The sequence below is a fragment of the Pseudonaja textilis genome, chromosome 4 (genome assembly GCF_049901715.1).
Source record: "Pseudonaja textilis isolate UNSWEBS1 chromosome 4, rPseTex1.2, whole genome shotgun sequence".
Lineage (NCBI taxonomy): Eukaryota > Metazoa > Chordata > Lepidosauria > Squamata > Elapidae > Pseudonaja > Pseudonaja textilis.
In genome coordinates, this window is record NC_141993.1 from 17,346,551 (window position 1) to 17,367,757 (window position 21,207).

The 21,207-nt window shown below is 44.9% G+C and overlaps 1 protein-coding gene across 2 annotated transcripts in view; it reads right to left on the reverse strand.

Moving 5' to 3' along the window:
• The window catches only part of UNC5B (unc-5 netrin receptor B), a 223,865-nt gene extending 214,124 nt beyond the window's left edge, over positions 1-9,741 (reverse strand). For both annotated transcript variants that reach the window (XM_087932313.1, XM_026713557.2), the window contains exon 1: positions 9,132-9,741. In XM_087932313.1, coding sequence (XP_087788439.1) covers positions 9,132-9,231 — 100 coding nt within the window. In that variant the 5' untranslated portion in view covers positions 9,232-9,741. The remainder of the gene's footprint in view (positions 1-9,131) is intronic.
• Positions 9,742-21,207: the final 11,466 nt, after the last annotated feature.

A 21,207-nucleotide genomic window follows, 5' to 3' on the forward strand; every position in this document is an offset into this window, starting at 1 on the left:
CCCCACCCCCCAGTCCATCAAGTGTGCATTTTGTGGGCCTCAAAGTAGGCACAGGACATGAAAAAAACAAGCCAACTGATGGAGAAATCAATGCTTGTTGACTTGCTGTGTGTTGTGTACTTATTAAGACTGGAACACAGCCGTACCAGGAAGAAAATGTGAATCTGACTTGGCCATTTGCTGGCAATAATGGGGCTCATTGATTTGAAGCCAAAAAAAACCAGAGAGGGCAAACGGATTAATAATTTTTAGACTCTGAACAGGGCTGTAAATTTGGCACTAAAATGTTTCACGAAAGCAAAGGAAAAGCAAGTGCATGCACGCACACTGAAGCATCACCCTTTTCTAAAAGGCAAGCTCTTAATTATACACACCCATGCACAGACAAATAGTGACTAAGAATATCCAAATATTATTATTATTATTTTTTGCAGTGTTAATGTAAAGACCTTTAGATTTAAGTATCGGATTGAGTCTACATACAGGAAGGGGGAATACAGAAAGACAAAAATGCCTTTTTCCTGCTTGAAAACTCCGAAGAAAGGAGATCTGGTTGTAAGATACCAATGTTGAACTTCATTTTTAACTCCTAACCTTTCCTGCAGTTCTTGCTCTTGGTCAGTCTTGAAAATCCGTATTGTAAATGATCATCAGGTCAGCAATTCCTCCCTCCCCACTTAGCATACCTCCCCTCCATAATAGGAGAAGCGGTGATTAAGTCCTTTGGCCTGTCAAATAATACAAACAAGCCCAAAAACGCATTCATCAGCTTCTGCCTCACCTTTACAGAAGAAGGAAATTATTACCGTACTGTCATTCCAAGAGGCGTTTTTCCTGTTCAAAAAGTTTTTTTTAAAAAAAGTTGTTAAACAACCCTACGCAGAACCATAAATAAATGGTTCTTCTGATTCAAACCTGCAATAATACATTTCCAACATGGAGATCTCTCCCTCTCTCTTCCCCCCCCACTTCTCTCCTGTGTCTCTGTGTGTCTGCAAACATCTACACCTACAGAGAATGTATTCTATAATTTTATATTTGTGCCTTAGTGACTATTTGCTTTACTTCCCAATAATGTGGACTGGCACATGTGCAATTTTAGCAGCATGAAACAAAGAACTGAGAAAAAGCTAAGATGTTGTTATCTAAATAAGCTATCCCAGATCTTGCATCCTTTAAATGCATCGGTTTACTATTCTCAGCACAAACTTCCAACTGTCTTATTGAACTGAGAGGTGTTGAGGTTGCAGTTCAATAGATCTGGGAAAAGGCTAACCTACATCATCTTTGTAATATCTTTGCACAGGATAAATAAAGATAAAGAGTCAGCTGTCTGTGTAGCAAAAATATCAACAACATTAAAGAAAATAAGCCTGTTTTTCCCAACCCACGAATGTTTTCTACTTAATTAAAAAAAACACAGAGAGAGAGAGAGAGACCGGGATATACATTAGCATAGAACTATTATTAGGGATTTTGTTTTCATAAAAGAAATGAATCAACTAGTTGCTGCTAGTACAATAAAAAAAAACCACACCAGAGATAAAAAAGCCACACCAGAAATAATTGTTTAGAAATGATATTCTCTTGGCCTGAATACAGGAGGTTCTGAAACTTATGGCTATAATTGATCCCCAAATTTCTGTTGCTAAATGAGACAATTGTGTGAGGTTTGCCTCATTTTATGACCTTTCTTGCCACGGTGAAGTGAATCCCTGCAGCTGTTAAGTTAGTAACAGGGTTCTTAAGGGTTTCTGGCTTCCCTCATTGACTTTGTTTTTCAAAAAGTCGCAAAAGTTGATCCCACGACTGACTGACATAAATATGAGCCGGTTGCCAAGCAGCTGTATTTTGATTATGTGACCTCAGGGATGCTGCAAAGGTCATAAGTGTGAAAAATGATCACGAGCCACTTTTTTCAGGGCTGAGGTAACTACGAATAGTCACTAAATGAAAGATTGGTAAGTTGAGGACTACCTGTACACAGTGAAGATGATCAACCTTGCAAAATTTATCAGGTGGGGGTGGGGAAATACAAACTTACACAGCCCTCCATGTGTCGCATTTAGCATATATAGCAATTCAAGGATGAACTACAGCTGGCTACTCATATTCAACACCTCTCTGTACCAACATGGGTGGAGAAGAGATGAACCAGACGTATTCCTGCCAGAACATGAATTGAGCTATAGTACCTACTCTATGGAGAAACATTCTCTGTGGAGAAGTCTGCAAGTGACTAGGTAGTATGAGAGATGGTTAAGAAAACAAGAAGCAGGAAAAGTAAACTGCTTAGATGAGAGGTGTCCAACCCTGGCAACTTTAAGATTTTTGTGGACTTCAACTCCCAGAATTCCGCAGTCAGAGTGACCAGCTGGGGAATTCTGGGAGTTGAAGCCCACAAATCAAGGAAGAATCTCTTGCTCCTCATTCTGGGTAAATAGCACAGCCCTGTGTATCTATTACCTCAGCCTTCCCCCAAATGAGATGGGAAATTATGAAGTCTCATAATTACTGCAGGATTAGTTCAGCTGCTAAGAAAACAAAGAAGGCGAAATAGCAGTGGAACTCATAACTGTATTTCAACACCAGGAACTTCTGGAATACAAACAATAGGTAAGTGAAGCTGATTAAAGAGTTAATTAAAGAAGAGATGCACCAGTGTTTTCTTATGTTAAAGATCAGTTAAAGATCAGTATATGAATTTAGAATAGAATGAGGTGGGAGGGACCTTGGAGATCCAGCCCCCTGCTCAATCAGGAGAACCTATACCAGCGGTGGCTAACCTTTTCCGGCTACTGTGCCAAAAATTGTGTGCGTGCTTGCATGATCACGCTCGCATGGCAGCACCCAGAAGGCAATGTGAGTGCCCACATGCCCCATACGCATGCATGCGCAAATAAATCACAGCTGATTTTCAGCCAGTTTGAAGCCTTTTTTTGGCCTCCCAGAGGCTTGAGGAAGGCTTTTGCAGGCTTTGCAGACGGAAAACTAGGCCTGTTTCATCACTTCCTGTTTTTGCAGAAATACTGGAAGTGATGAAACAGGCCTAGTTTTCGGCCTGCAAAGCCTGCAGAAGCCTTCTCCAAGCCTCTGGGAGGCTGAAAAACAGCTGTGAGGCACAGTGCAGGTAAGGGGGCGGTGGGGGGTGGGTAGGCAGTGGGGTCGGATTGCATGAGCATGCATAGGGGCCATGGGGGAGGCACGCATTGCTTTCTGGGTGCTGGCTCGCGAACGCAAGCATGCAAGCGTGCACACAATTTTTGGCACAGGAGCCCAAAAAGGTTAGCCACCACTATCATATACCATTTCAAATAAGTGACTGTCTAGTACAGGGGTCTCCAACCTTGGCAACTTTTAAGACTTGTGGACTTCAATTACCAGAATCCTTCAGCCAGCTTTGCTGTTGCAGTCCACAAGTCTTAAAAGTTGCCAAGGTTGGAGACTTGAGGTCTAGTAGTCTCTTCTTAAAGACATCCAGTGATGGAGCTCCCACAATTTCTGGTGGCAAGCTGTTCCACTGGTTCATTGTCCTCACTGTTAGGAAGTTTCTCCTTAATCCTAGGTTGCTTCTCTTTGATTAGTTCCCAGTGAACTTAGGAGGTCTTGGAAAATCTGGGCTGAAAGTGGCACAGTTTTCATGTACTGTTAAAGGTGATACATTCTGCAAACATCCCAGCACTTTAACTATATTGTCAAAACAAGCGTTCCCCTTTCAGTTTTCTCTCACAAGACGCTTTTGCCCCAAGATGCTTCTGGCCATGAGCAGATGTAAGCTGCGAATTTATCTAGTGACACATTGCTGTGCTTATTAAAAGCCTCCTCCTGCTTTTACCAGGAGGGAGGGAGGGAGGAGAACAACCTGTACCATTAAAAAGCCTCCGAAGTCGTTTTCAAGGAAACATATAAATTCTTTGGCTTGTCCCTGCCCGTCAGGGGACACCATATCCTCCATATTTATTGCCAGGATCTGTCCCAAACTCTGCAGCCATCAGGTTTTATGGTTTCCTGTCTTGTGAGATAAGCAACCAAAAACACCCTTTTGTATCTAATACTCAAAAGGGAACTTCACACCACCTTCTTATTGATGGCCCATGCTGTAAAGTTGCAATGCATAGATAGCATATAGTATCTAAATGTGATTGTGAGTTGCTGAATGGGAGTAGCACAAAGCAAGGAGATTTAAATGCCTACCTATTCTAGACAGCCTTGGGCCAGGAACTAAGAGAACTGGGGTTAGTAATGCTATTGTTTCAAGCACAAGTGTCCCTCTTTGTGTGTGTGTGTGTGTGTGTGTGTGTGTGTGTGTAATATCACCCTTCTTCAACCTTATGCCCTCCAGAACTATAATTCTGCAGACACCCCAAGAATCTGCAACATATCTGAAGGCATCATTTTGATGAAGGGCAGTGTTTTCCAAACTTGACAACTTTAAGAGGTGTGGACTTCAACTCCCACAATTCCCCAGCCTGGCTTCTTCTCAGAGTTCATGTCTATACATCTTAAAGTTGTCACATTTGAAAAAAACAACAAAAAACACGCCACAAACCAACTAATCGGTGTTTTCAATTCAAGTGTGAAGGATGTGTGTTTGTGTTTATTTTCATGGTCATGATGTGCACTGAAGATGGTGTTTGATTTCATTGTATGAGGTGCAATGACAATAAAGTAAACTAACTAACTGAAATAACCCCCAAGGATAGAGAGAGCACCCAACAGGCAAATGCACCAAAAGTGGGAACATTTAAAAGATTCAAACTTTTCCACGGTACAAGCGTTGTGATTCCTCTACATTTTACAAAGAAACTTAGTCCTTGCTCAAAAGGGTTAAGAAAAGTTAAGAACTTGATTCTATATCAATAAACTGTTATGTACCCACGTGGGGTAAATATAATTCAAGCTGATATTTGATGCAGCATTGGAGAAGCAGAAAAGGCACTTCTTGAGAGTTTAAATTATTATTGTCTTCATGTCATTTCCACAGTAAGAAGTCTGATGCCTGAAATTCAAGTAATAGTTCCACCTAGCATGACTATTAAATGAAAAGAGGAGATAGCTCAACAGTCTTATCATTTGCTCAGCCAGAAAAATGGAACATCAATAAGGTTCAAATGCAGCTCAAAGCTGGAGTTTACAGCAGGGGCAGTCATTCATACTCTCCTATCCTCTCCCATTCTTTCTTTCCTATGGTCATTTATTCCTGGATCAGGTTATCTGAGGTGGCATGACTTTTTTTTTTTTTTTTTAAGGAACCAGTTCCTTACTTCAAAATTGGAGTTTTAAGCCTATCCTTCCCCATCCTCTCAGTGTTTCTTATATTCTAGCAGATGGTCAGGATACAAATAAGACCCTACATTTGAAAAAGCTCAACCCTCTTTAAGTGTATATAAGAAAGCATATTTATAAATGCACAAAGAGAATTTCTTTTAGCACAAGTCCTATTTTACATTCCAGAATCCCTTTAAACACTGTACTCTTCTCATACTCAGTTTTCTCACTCTATCATTAACTGCAACTTCAAAATAGATCTTTAAAATACCAGACTCAATACAAATTATAATATGATTCCAGTTAATTACAAGCCAGCTCTTTGGAACCAGAGCAAACAGCACCCTATAAACAATGCATTCAGTGTACTGAGTAACAGCTGCTCAACATACATAGTAACTATCAGCAATTAGGGACATTCTCATCCATCATCAGTTTTCACCAAAATTGTCTCTAGATTATCTTGTCAGAATGGCTTGGCTTCATACTGAATGGACCACCTCAAAGCATCTGCCCTTAAACTACTATCAGGAGAACATGAAATAGAAAATGAGGGGGTTCTGCTCAGGTCACGCTAGAGATTAAATTGAAGAGAGGGAGTTAAAGGACATTGCATTTTTCACTTTGCTCATTCTTTCCACTGAGGGAAAACTGTTCCTGTGGGGTGAAATAAATATTTATCTACTGAACTGCTACATTTATAGTGGAAGGTTCAAACAAAACAAAACCAAAGCAGCTACTCTCCATTATTTAAATGCTTGTGTCCATATTTTTAGGAAAAAATAATTATCTCTATTAAATACACTATCATGTCAGCTATATTAATCTGAAGAAACTTAAGGACTCAAAGAGTTCATATGTTTTTAAAACAATTAATACGGTAACATTTTTGGGTTCGTTCCCTCTCTATACATTTGCAAAAACTATCTCGTTTTTCCTTACAGCCCAACTTTGACAGTCCACTCCCCAAGTTTGATACTAAAAGAGAAACCACATAATTTTCTTGGCTTTATAACACAGAGATGAACGTACATATGTAATTCCTAAATGCATCACCCAAGCATTTAGTGGAATTATTAATTCCCCCAATAAATAACTTCAAGTTATTTATGAAGTTCCTCCTGGTCATTTTGATAAACCTCAACGCTAAAGCTCTTTGGAGAGGAAACAGAAATCCATTTCTTTGTATGTTTCATTAGATTTCCTTCTAAATCAAGGACCGTTTTCAGAATTTAAGGAAGTTACAGGATGAAATTATAGCCTGTGGATCCCAAATTAACTCCAGTTATATTAAAATTAGAAGTCCCTTTAAGTTCAAAGTTCTTCTTCTCCAGAGGGAAAAAAATAAATGTGCATTTGGGCTGCAGTTGAAAACAGCAGAAGCCGGTTGAGGCCAGCGGATCAACTCAAATGAACAGCCCAGTCTGAGAACTACGGAATCCAGGCAATTGCAGAGTTAATCAGCCAAGAAGCACAGAAAACTCTTTGTGTCCACCTAGTGGTCATCTGGATTTTTGCATCCCAGTTTTATCTGAAAAATACTATTTTGCAAAACAGGATCTCTGAAGTACTGTCAAATAAAATGCTTCCTAGTAATCAGTGCCCCTATTCTAGCCTGTTTTCCTTGAAGGAAAAGTAAAGTAGCAGTTATTATTTCTCCTGGCATTTTTTTTTAAATATATCTTTACTGGGACAATTCCTGCCCTTTAGCTACACAGCACAAACAGACCCTGAGAAAAATTAGGCCCTTCTTTGCCTGGTTTCCAACATATAGTATTTTTAAAGAAGTCGAGATTTTTCACAACAGTCATGACATTATTGCTCACTACTTGGACCTATGAGACCTGGTTTCCAAAAATTACCAGACCCACAAGCCAATGGTGACAGTTAATCTAAACATCAGAAAAATTTTATTCTCTTTCCTTTAAAAAAACATAATAATAGATATCCCTCATTGTTAGTTAACCTTACAGGATTATTAAGTCAGTCCGGCAAGGATGCAGTATGCAGAGGTCTCCAAACTTGGCAACTTTAACACTTGTGGACTTCAACTTTCAGAATTCTGGAAGTCCACAAGTCTTAAAATTGCCAAGTTTGGGGATCCCGGATTTGTAGTGGCTTAGAGGCCAAGGCGGGGCACATCTTTGATAAATAATAGACGGTAAGAAAATCCAAGCCTGGCTACACCCAAAACTAGAAGAAGTCAAACAACCCCGTTTTTTAAATGTTCCCACTCAAATCCTCCCAGCATCGAGTCAGGTCGAAGCAGACCTCCAAGGAGACACACACACACACACACACACACACACACACACACACACACACACACACACACGTGTTTGTCATCCCAAACGCCCCCCACCCCCATCCATCCAAGACAAGCCGGTTGGCTTTACATTCAGGAAAGGGAAACTTTGGCTCCTCGTCCAGTTCACCCAGATGCGGAATCAGAATAGACTTGGAAAGGGACATTGGGAGGTCTTCTAGTCCAACCCCCGGGTCAAAGCAGGAGTTCGCCGCCTGGCCTTTCCAAACTTCCACTTCGAGGTCTCCTACGCCGCAACATACCGCCCCTGGCCAAGGAAACCCCCGCGAAACTTCTCAACCTAGTCGGAGCTTCAAAGGATCGGGCTTCGGAAGCGAAGCTCTCCGGCCCCGCGGCTTCTCCGCTTTTGGTGACAGCCCCACTCCGGCGCCCTCCCCGCGGTCCCCTCGGCGCGGCCATCCGTCCATCGCGCCTCCTTCCCCGGATCCCAGGACCCTTAAGCCGGCACGCACGCACTCCCCCCCTCCTCACATCTTCTTCGCTTCGTTCAAAAGCTGCGGGCAGCGGCAGCGGCAACGGCACCGGCTACCAGAAGCCGCGGGCTTGCAAGAGCCACGTCCTGACGGAGCTTTGCCCGAACCGAGAAAGGGAGGAAGGAAAGAGAGAAAGAGGGGAGGGGAAGGGAAGGGAAGGAAGGGAGGGGGAGGGAGGGAGGGAAGGAAGGAAGGGAAGGGAAAGGAAGGAAGGAAGGAAGGAAGGAAGGAAGGAGAGAGGGAGGGAGGGAGGGAGGGAAGGAAGGGAAGGAAGGAAGGAAAGAAAGAAAGGGAGGGAGGGAGGAAGGGAGGGAGGGAAGGAAGAGAAGGAAGGAAGAGAAGGAAGGAAGGAGAGAGAGAGAGGGAGGGAAGGAAGGGAAGGAAGAAAGGAAGGAAGAAGGGAGGGAGGGAAGGAAGAGAAGGAAGGACAGAGAGAGGGGAAGGGAAGGGAAGGAAGGAAGGAAGGAAAGAAAGAAAGAGGGAGGGAGGGAAGGAAGAAAGAGAGAGGGGGAGAGAAGGAAAGGAGAGGGGGGAAAGAAGGAAGAAAGAGAGAGGGAGGGGCGGAGGGAAGGAAGGAAAGAAAGAAACAAGTTAGGGAAGGAAGGAAGGAAAGAAACAAGTTAGGGAAGGAAGGAAGGAAGGAAGGAAAGAAGGAAGGAAGGAAAGGAGAAACCGCCCGGGACAAGGGAGCGCTCGAAACACTTTCTCCCCCTTTTTTATTTTTTTATTTTGCTTTCATCTCTCCGCCACGCCGCGGTCTCGCTCGCTCGCTCGCTGCTCGCAAAGCTGTCCTCCAAGTCCGCGGGGCGCCGCTGAAAGGACCCAGAACCCAGCCGAGGCATAGGATGGGGACGGGAGTGCGGAGCCCGGGAAGCTCCGGAAAAAAAAACTTTCCTGACCGGGCAAGGGAGGAGGAGGAGGACGGCAGCGCCTTCCCTTCCTTTCCCTCCTTCGAAGCGACGCCGCGGAACCGAAGCCACCGCGAGAAGCCAAAGCAGGGCGCGCGTGGTTGGCTTCCCCCCTTCACCAGCCGGGCCCGAGATGCGCTTTTTTTTTTTTTTTACCTGCGTGGCAAAGTCCCAGGTTGCCAACGGCTACCAGAAGGAGCAGGGCGGTCATTACTCCGGGGCCAGACGCTCCTCGGCTCCTCCGGGCAGAAGGCATCGCGCCCGGCTAAGGCGGCGCTGGCGCTGGCGCTGGCGGCGGTGGTGGTGGTGGCAACGGCGGCGCCTCCCTCGCTCTTCCTCCCGCTGGTCTCCAGAGACGCCCGCCTCTCCGAAAGGAGACTCCAGCCTCCCCCAGGCGAAGGCCCCCGCCCTCAGCCCCGCGCCTCTTCCTCTCCTTCCTCCTCTTCCTCCTCCTCTTCCAGCAACTTTGAAGCCCGAAAAGCAGCGGGAAGCGAGTTGGGGCAGCGGGTTCCCTTCGCCCGCGGCGGTTCTCTCCCTTGGTGCCAAAGGCTGCGGCGCTCTCCTCTTTCCCTCGGCCAACTTGGGGGGACCCGCGAGCCAAGCCGCCGGGGATCAGAGAGGCAGGCGCGGCTGCTGGGCGGCTCGCATCCCCTTGGCAAAGGCTCCTGTCAGCGAGCCACGCTCCCCTTTTGCCTCCGCTCGCCAGCCAGCCTCCTGCCACACTGCCAAGGGGTCCGGCACGCAGAGAAAGCCCGGGAGCTTGAGCGAGAGGAACGGGAGCCGGAGCGGGGGCTCCTCTGGGGAGGACCGCGACGGGCGGAGCGAAGGAGCTTTGGCGGAGCGAAAGGGGGACCAGAGGCGTGGGGGGGGGTTCCCGACGGCCTACCGTACGGCGGAAAACGTGGCGCCGGAGCCCGCCTTCTCCTCCTCCTCCTCCTCCTCGGAGTTGGAGTCTCTCTTGACGAGAATCGAGCAACTCGGACCGCCCTTTGCCGCCGGTCGTTTCCTCACGCATGGACGGTGCTCTGATGCAGCGGAGCTTTTAGGAAATCGGGCCGAATAGAGGGCAAATCCAAGAAGTGTTTGGGCTTCTCTCTCTCTCTCTCCCCCTCTCCCTCTCTCTCTCTCTGTCCCTTTCCAAAACCCGAATGGAACTGGAAGGGACCTTGGTGTGTGTGGGGAGTCTTGGTACCGTTGTGGTTTGGAATAAATATTCCTTAGAACAAGAGTCTGAATATTTACTTTTCAATTATATTATAGCGGGTGGGAGGGTGTCTTGTGTGTAGAAGAGATGGGGCTTGATACTCTTCAATGTCTGCACCTTTTTCTTGGATAAAGTCTTGGAGAAATTTTAGTTACGCTGCAAGGCTACCTTCGTTATTATATTCTGCATCATTAAAATTGAACGGTCAATTAAAACCAAAATGGAACGAAGTCCTTTAATATTCCATTACTTTGTAAAGCAATCATCTTCCCAATTAAATTGCTTTGGGACCAAGGTGTGCTGTACAGAAATGATGTTAGATTAACAGAGTTGGAAGGGATCTTATAGGTCATCTAGTCCAACCCCCTGCCCAAGCAGACCCTACACCATTTTTGACAAATGGCAGTCCAGTCTCTTCTTGAAAGCCTCCAGTGATGAAGCTCCTACAACCTCTGAAGGCAAGCTGTTCCATTGGTTCATTGCTCTCATTGTCAGAAAATTTCTCCTTATTTCTAGGTTGAATCTCTCCTTGTTCAATTTCCATCCACTATTTCTTGTCTGGCCTTCAGTTGCCTTGGAAAATAGCTTGACCCCCTCCTCTCTGTGGCAGCCCCTCAAATATTGGAACGCTGTTATCATGTCACTTGAGACTTTCAAGAAGAGATTTCAAGAAGAGATGCTATCATATCACTTGAGACTTTCAAGAAGAGATTGGACTGCCATTTGTCAGAAATGGTGTAGGGTCTCCCACTTATAATGTGGTGACCAAAGCTGGATGCAATACTCTAGGTGTGGTCTTCCTAAGGCTTTATAGAGTGGTATCAGTATCTCACTTGATCTCGATTGTATGCCTCTCTTAATACAACTTAAGATTGCATTAGCTTTTTTGGCTGCTGCTGCACACTGCTGGCTCATATTTAGCTGGTTGTCCACTAAGACTCCAAGATCCCTCTCACAGTTACTGCTATTGAGCCTGGTTTCACCCAGTCTATATGTGTCCTTTTGGTTTTTCTTGCCTAGGTGTAGGACTTTACTTTACTCTACATTGAATTTCGTAATGTTAGATAGGGCCCAGTGTTCAAGTCTGTCAAGATCCATCTGGATTTTGAGCCTAGCATCTGGGGTGTTGGCTATTCTTACCAGCTGCTAGTATCATCTGCGTTTTTCTAGAGCATCTGGAAAGAATGTCCAGGAGAAAGACATACGTGATTTGGGGTTATGTTTAAAGAGAACTTATGGGCCATGGTCATTTCTACAGTCTTTGTACTAAGGGGGCGGGGGGCTCTAGGTATTTGCTAGGATGCCATGTACTTCCTTTAATCCAATTTAGCTTCTAATAAGTATATTAAATTCATATGCCCTGATCCTATGCTTGCCTATGGACAACTGCTCCTTTTTTGTAGGCACGTGCCAACAAACTCAAGTTGGGATTTGCTGACATTTACCTGCAATTTATTGATTTCTTGCCAAAGCCAAATGGGCTTAAACAATGGCTATTGAACATATTTTTATTTTTATATGCAGTGAATTAGCTTCTTCTCTGACTTCAAGGGAGCAAAAACCATCAGAAATCAGACAGAATATCTGATTCTGGTCTCCATAGAGCAACATGATTCTTCTTCTACGATAACTTCAAGGAGGTGTTTTACAAAACAACACAGAACACTTTTCTGCTAAGATCTGCAAAGGGGGAAGGATGACATGGGGATGAGTTATGAGCTTCCTTCCTAAAATCAGAACCATAGACTCATTTGCAATCATTGTGAAGAATTACAATCTGTTCCAGAGCTGTGTGACCCATAGCTCTGGATCGGAAATTGTCTAGTTCTATACAATTGACCAGATCTATTGTGCCTTTTTAAAGATAGCCTTGAGTTGCTGATGAACAGAAGAAGTTCGATGTTTTTCCCCCCTACATCCAGAAGCGATCATCCATTTTGGGAAATCACCTGAAGTATAAACTTTCAAGATGGCAACGTTGGTGGAATGAATGTATTTCTGCTCTCTGAATTTTAATTTGAAAAAATTGGGTACAGGAGCGTTGCTTCACTTCATTAAACTAGCATGCCGCTGTTAAAGATGCTGAGCTTGTCAGCTGGGAAGTTGAAAGCCCGAGGTTCAAGACCTGAGCACTGCGCGATGGGGTGAGTTCCCGTTATTTGCTCCAGCTCCTGCCCACCAAGTAGTTCAAAAGCATTTCAATGCAGGTAGATAAATAGGTACCACTTCGGTGGGAAGGTAATAATGTTCTGTGCGCCTTGGCATATAGTCATGCTGGCAACATGACCACAGAAGTGTCTTCAGACAACGCTGGCTCCCTCGGTTAAGAACAGAGAGAAGCATTGCTGCCTAGAGTCGGACTCGATTGGACGAGGGAAACCTTTACGTTTATCTTCAAGTAGCACATACAGATCATCTAGAACAGGGGTGTCCAACCTTGGCAATTTTAAGACTTGTGGACTTCAACTCCCAGAGACCTTTGCTGGCTGAGGACCTCTGGGAATTGAAGTCCACAAGTCTTAAAGTTGCCAAGGTTGGACACCCCTGATCTAGAACAACCAACCAGAAAACTCCTTTTCTTGTTGACCCAGGTAAAGGTTATGGAGAGTTAAATTTAATTCCTGGTGACGATTTACCCATATTCATCAGTCCTTTTTTTTTTTTTTTTTGGTAAGAGTACAGAAGCCACTGTGGTGCAGTGATTAGAATGCAGTATTTCAAGCAAACTCTGCCCACTGTCAGGAGTTTGATCCCAACCGGCTCAAGGTTGACTCAGCCCGCCCATCTTTCCAAGGTTGATTAAATGAGGACCCAGATCATTGTGGGGGGGCAGTAGGCTGACTCTATAAATTGCTTAGAGAGATGCTGTGAAGTGGTATATAAGTCTAAGTGCTATTGCTACAGAATCTTCTACCGGTTTGGACCGGTTTGGACGAACCGGATGTTAAAATGACATCTGGTTTGCCGAACCGGTATTTCAACTGATTGGCTGACCCCCGCTCACCTTGCCCCTCCCCTCCCAGGAGTCTCCACGCAATGTCCACCTGGGGGCTCTGGGAGGGGGGCGGGGAAATGGGCCTTCCAGGAGTCCAGAAATGGGCCTGTTTCCGGCTTCCGGAGGGCCTCCAGAGCCCGGGGGAGTCCATTTTCGCCCTCCCAGAAGCCCAGATAAAGCCTCTGGACCCTTGTGAGGGCGAAAACAGCCTTCCCCAAGCTCTGGGGCTCACCGGAAGCCGGAAACAGGAAGTTCCAGTAGGCCATGGCCACCATGTCCACGCCCACCCAGCAACTGAGCAGTCAACTGGTTGCTGGGATTTTTGAATCCTCAACCCTATCCCGGTTGTATTGTTCTGTTAAGGTCTCCGCTAAGATAAGGAATAAGAAGTATTGCGTCTGCCTTCTTGAGCTTCTAGGGACAAGGAGTGATATAAATCTAGCAGGGAATCTGCAGCCTGCAAGTGTTGCAACAAGGGATGTTGGAAGTCGCCGTTCAGACAAGAGGGGAAAGGGCAAAAATTTGTGAGGCAACGGGCCTTGTCTGAAACATGCTGGGCTTGGCGGTAGCAGCTACTCCCTCGGAGATATTTCTCCTGCTTCTCTTCTCAGAGAGGAGGACAGACTGTCTCCTGTAACCTGTAGATTAGCTTGAGAAATGTTATCAGACAGGGAACATTATCCCAGCACTGAAACAACCCAACACTAAAGGGAGATTCAGTTGCCAACCTAATTTGGCTTTGGAACTGTGGGTGAAGAGAACAGACAGTCAGCTTCTGCCTTGGGCAGAATTCAGTGGCGGGGAAGGCTGTGCTGCCTTTGTAAAATGCCCTCCTTTTTCACTGCCCTTTGAAGAAGCATTTGTGAGTCTTTTTTGGCTTCCACTGATGCAAACTATTATTGTGCTGTCCTTCTGCTTTGATCAAAGAGATGTGTCGAGGCACTTCAATAGGAAATAGGCTGGCCCTAAAAATACGCACATAAAATGAAAATGAGGTGCCGCTTAGCCTAAATATGTATCTTTTGGTTGCGTCCTGACACCCAGTAATCAGTAAATAAGCCCTTCTGAACATGGGACTTCTTGTTTCTGAGACGATCAATCAATCAGAATAGAGTGGGAAGCAGAGGTTGGTATTCAGCCGGTTCTGACAGTTCTGGAGAACCGGTAGCGGACATTTTGAGTCGTTTGGAGAACCGGCAAATACCACCTCTGACTGGCCCCGCCGCCATCTATTCCCCGCCTCCCAAGTCCCAGCTGATTGGCTGGGTCTTCTTTTGTTGCCCTGCACAGGAGAACGGAGCTGGAAAGCAGGTTAGTGGGATGGGAAGAGAAAGGGATTTTGCAGTATCCTTCCCCTGCCACGCCCACCAAGCCACACGCACCAAACCATGCCAGGCCTACCGAGCCACGTCCACATAACCAGTAGCAAAAAATTTTGAATCCCACCACTGGTTGGAAGGGACCTTGGAGGTCTTCTAGTCTGACCACCTACTCAAGTAGGAAATCCTAAACCATTTCACACAAGTGTCTGTCCAGTCTTTTCTTAAAAGCCTCCAGTGATGAAACACCCACAACTTCTGAAGGCAAACTGTTCCACTAGTTAACTGTCCTCACTGTCTTGACTTCTGGTGCTTTGGAAAATAAATTGATCCCCTCCTCTCTGTGTCAGCCCCTCAAATACTGGAATACTGCTCTCATGTCACCCCTAGTTCTTTTTTTTTTCTTTAGACGGGCCATACCCGGTTCCTGCAACTGTTTTTCATATGTTTTTGTCTCCAGGGCCTTAAATCATCTTAGTTGCTTTTCTTGGCATTTTTTTCCCCCCAAAATCTCAACATCTTTTTTGGGGGGAATGTGGTGACCAAAACTGGATACCGTATTCCAGATGTATAAAGCGGTACTCACACTGTTGGAAGTTAAAAACCTACCCCTCTCCTAGGAAAATGAAATATTTTAGGATATACTAAAAAAGGCAGAATATTTTCCCTAAAAAAAAAGTAGAAACTCAGAGAGGCAGAAACTCAGCCCCCACCCCCCACCCCGCCTTTGTTAATGGGCCATTAAGGCCTGGGTCAGTCTATTCTACATAACAAAGACCTACCTCCATCAGGCAGAGCCATTTAATTGCCCTTCATTTCACCACCCACCAAGTTTCAACCAAATTTAGCCCACAGACGCCCTACAAAGCTAGCTAGGACCTCTGACAGCAACCATTCGGGATACGCTTCCTGTGCCCCAGGAAGTTCAAAGCCCAGAGCGGGTATAAAACCCAGGGACTCTCAGCATTTCTTCCCTTTTCTTTGCCCAAGAGCTCCAAGGCATGTGATCCTGTTCATCAATAAACCTCCTTTCCAAGCAACTTCCATGATTCCAGTGCCTTTTTCCCCACTTGAACCCAGAAGGATATTTCTCCCAACAATACTTCACGTGATTTTAATTCTATGCCTCTGTTTATACAACCAAGGATTATATTAGCTTTCTTGGCTGCTGCCGCCCTGCCCAAAAATCTCATGATATCTAGCTATTCACAGAGTCCCATTGTGAGGGAGATGGGCAGTTCCTAAACATGCTAAATACATGGAAAGTAAATATAGTTATTTATATTCGGACTCCTTTCCATCTGCAGTCTACTCAGGCTCTATGTTCTGACCAAGGCTTCCGAGACCGTAATTAAGCACACGCTTGGTTAAAACAACTCTTATTTTATTTCAACGCTGGGAATTATGTTCATTCCCTGCCTGTAATGAGTCCCAAACAATTCCCCTAAATAAGCACCCACCTTTCTCTCTTTTGAATTGCTGCCAACAACAAAAGTGCCAAAGGAACAATAAAAAACAACAACAACTGAAGTAGAAAGTCCACACAGAGCTTCAAGGATTAATCTGAACAGAACCAATGACTTTGCTTCCTCCAAAGGTTTCTTCATCTTTGCCTGTCCTTTATACCTTATGGGAGGGGCTAATCATCTCCCAGCCTTACTCCCAAGTCGCTCCTTCTGTTTCAGCTGTTTGTGCCTTCTAGCAGCTCTGTGCATACATGCACTGGGAACAGGCTCCCCTTGTTCCTCTGCCTTGCTGCTGCCAGATTCTGGAGGATCTGGAATCAGCACATAACTCCCAGATGGTCCTGGCCCCATCTCTACATCAGATGCAGGACCCTCGTCCGAATCCTCCCCAGACTCCCAGACTGGTCCCCGTTTTTCCCCACTGTCTGATTCTGCTGCCGTCTGCACAGGCTGTCAGCGAACCACAACGCTCTTCTCCATTTCTCTGTATGGGTGCAATCCCACTATAAGACCTAAGCAACAACTAACACTGTTCAAAAACTTAATCTATGCAGTCCTGGCTGTTCTGTCTAGCTGAGTAGTAAATTGCATGGGCGATGAAGTGATTGGACTCTTGGACTGAGAATTATCTCTCTCCCTATAGAGCAACTTTTGACTGTTTCTCCAGCACGTACAACTGCTAGTCAGGGAAAAAAAAACAACCCCAATTGCATGAAGAGTTGATTCCGTTGCTAACTGTTCAAAGAGGTGTGTGTGTCACCGCAATCATAATATTTTGGGTCCTTGAGAGTTACAGTTTGTGGGATAATATTGCACTGGAGAACCCGTGACAAAGAAGTACCTGCTATCCAGATCAGCCTATCTAAATCAATCTAGGAATACAGTTGGGAGCCCAAGAAGACTTATGGTTATGGAAGGCTACCATCTTAAGCAAGAAAAAAACATTCTCCAAATTGAATGGGCTATTTCTTCTTAAAATAGAACATAGAACCGTAGAGTTGGAAGGGACCCCTGAGGTCTCGTAGACCAACCCCTCTGCTCAAGGCAGGATGCCTTAAAACCATCCCAGTGAAATGGTTCTCCAGTCTATTTTTGGAAAACCTCCAGGGATAGAGCATCCCAAATTCCAAGAGGCAAGCCGTTCCATTGATTAACTGTTCTCGCTGTGAGCAAAATTTCTCCTTACTTCTAAGCTGGATCTCTCTTTGATGAGTTTTCAACCATTACTTCTTGGCTGGGCCCCAGGTACTCTAGAGCAGGGGTTGCCAACCTTTTGGACCTCAGGGACCACCAAACTCCTAATTTTAAATCCCAAGGACCACTAACCGGTTCTGTGGGCATGGTCTAATTTGTGGGTGTGGCTTGGTGGTCATGTGACTGGCTGGGCATGGCTTGTATGTAAATATTATAAACATTTATGTAAATATTGAATTTTTTATTAAAAAAAGAGCAAAAGCAGGCAAAGCAGGCGGGCAGATTGAGTTGCTCACAGAATCATTCAGTGATTTATCTATCTGCCATCAGCTAGCTCAGTCTCTCAAATTTACTTGCTGTGAGTCTGCACTGAATAATAGAAGCTTCAGTCCTAAGGGAGGTTCTGCTATGCTTAAAGGCAGAGCTGAGGAACTAAAGACTCGCTAGAAAGCAAGAAATCCAACCATTTCCTGCTTCCTAGCTAATCTAAATCTCCCAGCACAGCAGAACAGATGATGGTTGGAAAAAGGAAAAATAGCAATTTAGCAGGCAAGTTTGCTGGGTAAGGAGTGAATGGGCGGGGAGGGTTCCCGCAAGCCATGTGGGCTGCACAGCCTTGTGTTTCTGTGCAGCCTGGATTAATTGCATGGGTGTGTGTGTGTGCTCTGGGGGTGAGATTTCTTTGCAGCCCACCAAAATTTTCTTATGGCCCACCTGTGGGCCGCGGCCCACCCATTGGTGACTACTGCTGTAGAGCAGGGGTCTCCAACCTTGGCAACTTTAAGACTTCTGGACTTCAACTCCCAGAGTTCCTCGGCCAGCTTTTCTGGTGTGAATCCAACCTTTTGCAAAGAGAGTTGACCTGCCTTTGGCGTTAGTGAATTGAGACATTTGGGTCTGGATGTTTGTCTGAATCTTCTGCAAATAGACAACTTTCCAACTGAACTGGCAAGGTGTGATTCCAGCATAGAATGATTCAGCTGTCACACCCACTTCTGAGTTCCTACACCCAAATTAAAAATAAAATAAATATATCCAGTGACTCTCAGTGGTAAACTGACCGACTGGATCCCCTGTTGGGAAGATTGCTAAGGACATTCTTCCATGGTTCTAATAATATTACTCCATTTGTTGTGATGAACGAATTAGCTATTGTTGTAGTTGGGCAGAGGATGATAGCAGCTGCTTAGCAAATTTTTCTTGTCCATTGCCAACAAAGGACTGTTTCACAGGGGACAAATTTATTACATCAAATGTGTGTATGCAGCGAAAAAGAAGTGTAGATCGGACATATGTTGGGAAGCAACAGAGGAACAGCCCAATCTATAAATATTCAGCATCCCTAAGTAAACATTTCCTCTGCTCCCATTTTTTTAAAAATATATTTTGAATAGAAGAATGAAATCTGGAGCGACGTTATAGTGATACAACAATATCTTTTCTTCTCCAGCTGCTTTGCTTCCCCCCCCCCCATACTTGTTGTTAGGAATTGGTCTGCTCCATGGTGATGTTTATTATATTATGAAGGGAAATTGAGGTCACTAAATTCTTCAAGTACAGGAAGCATTTGAATTAGGTTTTGTCTATGGGAGATGAAAGCAGGTAAGATTAAAATATTCTGAGGTGGGAAGAAGGAAGGAAGGAAGGAAGGAAGGAAGGAAGGAAGGAAGGAAGGAAGGAAGGAAGGAAGGATGGATTCACAGCAGAGGTGGTATTCAGCAGGTTCTCACCAGTTCTGGGGAACCGGTAGCAAAAATTTTGAGTAGTTTGGAGAACTGGCAACTACCACCTCTGACTGGCCCCGCCCCCATCTATTCTCTGCCTCCCGAGTCTCAGCTGATCGGCTGGGTCTTCTTTGGTTGCCCTGCACAGGAGAACAGAGCTGGAAAGGAGGTTAGTGGGGTGGGGAGGGAATGGGGATTTTACACTATCTTTCCCCTGCCATGCCCATCAAGCCACACTCATAGAACTGGTAGTAAAAAAATTTGAATCCCACCACTGATCCACAGACTGTTTTTTACCAACATCACATGGAGGTTAGGAGAAGAGGCTGTTTGCGTGTGGTTGATTACTTTTAATACACCTCTTGGAATCATTTGGCTGAGATGAATGGCCATAGAAATTAAGTCAATCTTCCTCATGAGTGAACAGAGAAGAAATTACTGCTTTTTTGCGAAGGGATTTTGAAACTTGAAAAGCAATGATGGGATTGATTTCCCTGAGGAAACCATTGCTACCATTCAAAATTTCCTTTAGTAGCTTGTGAAGATGGCTACTACAGCTGTGTAATTTCTCTATATGGAGATTCACCAAAATACACCACCCCACATGAGGACTTGTAACTGAGTAACTCAGCAATAGATCTTAGTCTGGGGCAAAGAACACATATCATCAATGTAAATTAGACTGCTTAGTTTTACACTGATACACATAATATCCATTTATCACCCTTATATCCTGCCTTTCCTTAAGGAAATTACAGCCAAGCTACACATTACTATGTGTGAAAGAACTGTGAGAAAATAGCTGTTTGCTTATCTCTTGTAGGAAAAGGAGTGGCTGAGCCGGGGGGGCGGAGTTAAAACAGGGATCAGCTTAGAATCCCTGCGCAGCCGCTCCACTTGTGTCTACATAGAGATTCTAGGTTGATTCCTGTTTTAACTCCATCCCCAGGTTCAGTCATTCCCTCTCCTACATCCCCCCACATTCCACAAGGCAATCCAGTTGTGTAAAAGAAGGTAAGATGCCAGTTTCGGTCAAATTAATGGCAAGGATGTCAAGATCTTTAAATTGGTGACATTTTCTCGACAAAAGTCTCCTCAACAAAAAAAAACAGGCTGTTTTTAGGCTCTGCTCTTGCTGTAGTCTAGTCCAGTCCAGTCCAGTTGAAAACCATCCTCTGATCATCCCCCCTCCCCAGTGGTGGGATTCAAAAAGTTTTACTACTGGTTCTGTGGGCGCAGCTTGGTGGGCGTGGCTTGGGGGCATGGCAGGGGAAGGATACTGTAAAATCCCCATTCCCTCCTCACCCCACTAACCTGCTTTCCAGCTCCGTTCTCCTGTGCAGGGCAACAAAAGAAGACCCAGCCCATCAGCTGCGACTCGGGAGGCAGAGAATAGATCAGGGTGGGGCCAGTCAGAGGTGGGATTTGCAGGTTCTCCGAACTCCTCCAAATTTCCACTACAGGTTCTCCAGAACTGGTCAGAACCTGATGGATACCACCTATGATTCCCGCCTCCTGCCCCAGACAAAGAAAAGAAGAAAAATAACATTAGTAGATTCAGCGGATGGATTTGTATCCTGAAATATCCAGGGGCTGCTTACATGGATTCTCAAACCAAGGTTGGCTTAGTTCTGATAATCTAAAGCTGGGTTATATTCTCAAATAATAATCTCAGCTGCCTGTGCAGTTTTCTTGGCTTGATATGGATGTGGTTTGCCTGTTGTTTCCCAATACAGGTCGTTCTTGACCTACAGCTGTTTGTTTAGTGACCATTCAAAGTTCCAACAGCACTGGAAAAAAGTGAGTTAATGACCGCTTTTCACACTTATGACCATTGCAGCATCCCCATGGTCACGTGATCAAAATCCAGGCACTTGGCAACTGACTCATATTTAAGACCTCTGCAGTGTCCCTGCAGGGATCATGTGATCATTTTTTGCGGCCTTCTGACAAGCGGAGTCAATGGGGAAGCCAGGTTCACTTAACCATTGTATTAGTAACTTAACAACTGCAGGGATTCTCTCCATAGCTGTGGAACAAAAGGTGTAAAATGGGGCAAAACTCACTTAACAAATGTCTCAGAAACAGAAATTTTGGGCTCTATTATGGTCATCAGTTGAGGATTACCTATGGGTTTTTTTTAAAAAATCCTGATCTACCTTCAGCCTGGAATACCAAAGTAGTGCCCCATATAAGGATCTATTATTAAATACCACTTCATTAGGTGGCACAGAGAAGCTGAAAGAGATAGGTTGGCTGATGGCTACTTAATGTATTCTTGTCAGAGGCAAGCTCAGAATAGAATAGAATAGAATAGAATAGAATAGAAT